This window comes from Octopus bimaculoides, chromosome 18, assembly GCF_046866305.1.
Source record: "Octopus bimaculoides isolate indiv1 chromosome 18, ASM4686630v1, whole genome shotgun sequence".
NCBI classification, from domain to species: domain Eukaryota; kingdom Metazoa; phylum Mollusca; class Cephalopoda; order Octopoda; family Octopodidae; genus Octopus; species Octopus bimaculoides.
The window spans coordinates 9593919-9596418 of NC_142945.1; the positions used below are offsets into that span (position 1 = coordinate 9593919).

At 34.2% G+C, this 2500-nt stretch overlaps 1 protein-coding gene across 1 annotated transcript in view; it reads left to right on the forward strand.

The window, feature by feature from the left end:
- The window catches only part of LOC149131980 (coiled-coil domain-containing protein 148-like), a 49181-nt gene extending 47455 nt beyond the window's left edge, over nt 1-1726 (forward strand). Inside the window, exon 12 of the mRNA XM_089365690.1 lies at nt 885-1726. Coding sequence (XP_089221816.1) covers nt 885-1034 — 150 coding nt within the window. The 3' untranslated portion in view covers nt 1035-1726. The remainder of the gene's footprint in view (nt 1-884) is intronic.
- The last annotated feature ends 774 nt before the right edge of the window (nt 1727-2500 follow it).

Genomic DNA, 2500 nt, shown 5'->3' on the forward strand with positions numbered 1-2500 from the left:
ATATAGTATTAATGAAATAATAATAATAATAATGATAATAATAATAATAATAATAATAATAATAATAATAATAATAATAATAATAATAATAATAATAATAACAATATTAATGACATATAAATGCATAACCAAAATACCAGGACTTACGAATATATATAGCGTACTACAAATAGCATGCTAGGCACCGCATACATCCTACTAAAGCGCTTTCAATGCAGTAAAAATAATAACGCCAAAACAAACCACTGCACATACCGAAGCACCACAGAGCTGCACTCGGTAATGCAATGAAAGGCTGTGATAAAAATCGAACTACCGAATAATAATAATAATAATAATAATAATAATAATAATAATAATAATAATAATAATAATAATAATAATGATGATGCTGATAATAATAATAAATGCCTGGATGCAGTAGTACCAGGCAGTGGATCTCATGGCTTCTGATCTTAACTGATTGGAAGTGTTATCATGTACATTGTTTTGTCTTGGTATAAAAAGATGGGCTACAGCAAATATTCTGCTCAATACCACAGATTTGCTTGTCAGTTGTTTGACCTTAACCGAAGGCATCATCGAAAATGATAATGCAAAGATCCTATGGGATTTTATGATTCAGTGCAACCATGAGATAGAGAGTAGGAAACCAGACATAGTGTTAATTGAGAAAGAAAGCAAACAATGCTGGATCATAGATATAGCATTCCAGCTGACAACAAGGTATGTATATATATATATATATATGTATACACGCTTATGTATTCGTGTGACATAGAGAGAGTGAAAGAAGGAGAGAGAGGAGAAAGAAGGGAGGAGAGAAATAGGTACAGAGTTCGTGAAGATCATAATGTTTAATGTCTTCTTTTCTGTCATTGCAGGTTACATCCGATCCACGCTTTCGTTTGGAAGAGAAGCTGCGAGATGCCGGACTTTTGACATCCGAGTACGCACGGACCGCACTGAAGAGCATGGCTCCGTCACAGGCACCGCGTCCTGACATGCTCTCAACACTGAATACACTGGATTAACCTTTCATTTTTTTTTTCTCTCTATCACTCTTTCTACCTCTTTACTCACACCCTGTTCTTTGTTTCTCTCTCTCACTCTCCTCATTCTATCTCTGACTGTCTGACTGTCTGTCTCTCTGTCTCTCTGTCTGTCTGTCTGTCTGTCTGTCTCTCTCTCTCTCTCTCTCTCTCTCTCTATCTATCTATCTATCTATCTATCAGCGTTTACCATCATCAGCGTTGTAAGGTCAATCTCTGGAATCACTGCCAGCTTGTTCTTTGTAAACAAATGATAAATATGTGCTCTGCTTTTTAGGATGGTGACTCTTCAGTTTAACCTTTATGTGTGTGGGTGCGTGTGTGCGTTTGTGTGTCTATGATATATACGTATAGGTGTATATGTATGTATGTATATATATATATATATATATATATATATATATATATATATATATATATATATATATATGTATGCATGTGTTGTATGTATATGTATGTATCTATCTATCTATTTTTCTCTTTCCATCTATTATGTATGTATGTATGTATGTATGTATGTATGTATGTATGTATGTATGTACAGGTAATTAACAATGAGATATAATATCCCGGGACAACAGTAAATCACCTGGTTAGTATTTATAAAGAACTGCATAGAAATAAAAGATAAAACAAAAGCAAAACATGAATAAATATATATAATATTTTCTCGATGCGACTGTTTCTGATTTAAATATTTGCTGCATAGATTTTTTTTTTATCACTCTAAAATAGGACATTATTCATTTGAATCGGTACGTTTATAGGAATGCATTGATTTAAGTTGGTCTAAATGCGTTTTGTCTTTGTGTCTTATTTATTCTTTTTTTTTTTTTTCAATACATTACAAAGGGAAAATTTCTTGCTATCGTAACAATCGTTTAGTTTGGCGACAATTTTTTTTATACCCGTCAGATCAATTAAATTTGTTTCACGGCTAATTTTTACGATGCCAGTTGTTTTTATATAGATACATATTTAAACACAGATCATTTTTGATTGGTTTAAATATGATCTTTGGGTGTTCTTTAAACTTTCCGTTTGGTTCCTCTTTTGTATTGTATTTCGAAATATGCTCAGTTTTACCTCCGAGGTACGAAAACGAAAGCGAATTTGCTTTTGCCAGCGGACTGTAGCCAGAAATTCACGTGCGTCGGAACAAACAGCTCTATTTGTATAACTAAAACCTTATTTCTGTGCAGGGCAGCGAGCTGGTAGAAACGTTAGCGCGCCGGGCGAAATGCTTAGCAATATTTCGTCTGCCGTTACGTTCTGAGTTCAAATTCCCCGAGGTCGACTTTTCCTTTCATTCTTTCGGCGTCAATGAACTAAGTACCACTTACGCACTGTGGTCGATGTTATCGACTTAATCCCTTTCTTGTCCCCTCTATGTTTAGCCCCTTGTGGGCAATAAAGAAATAAGAAACGTTAGCATGCCAGGCGAAATG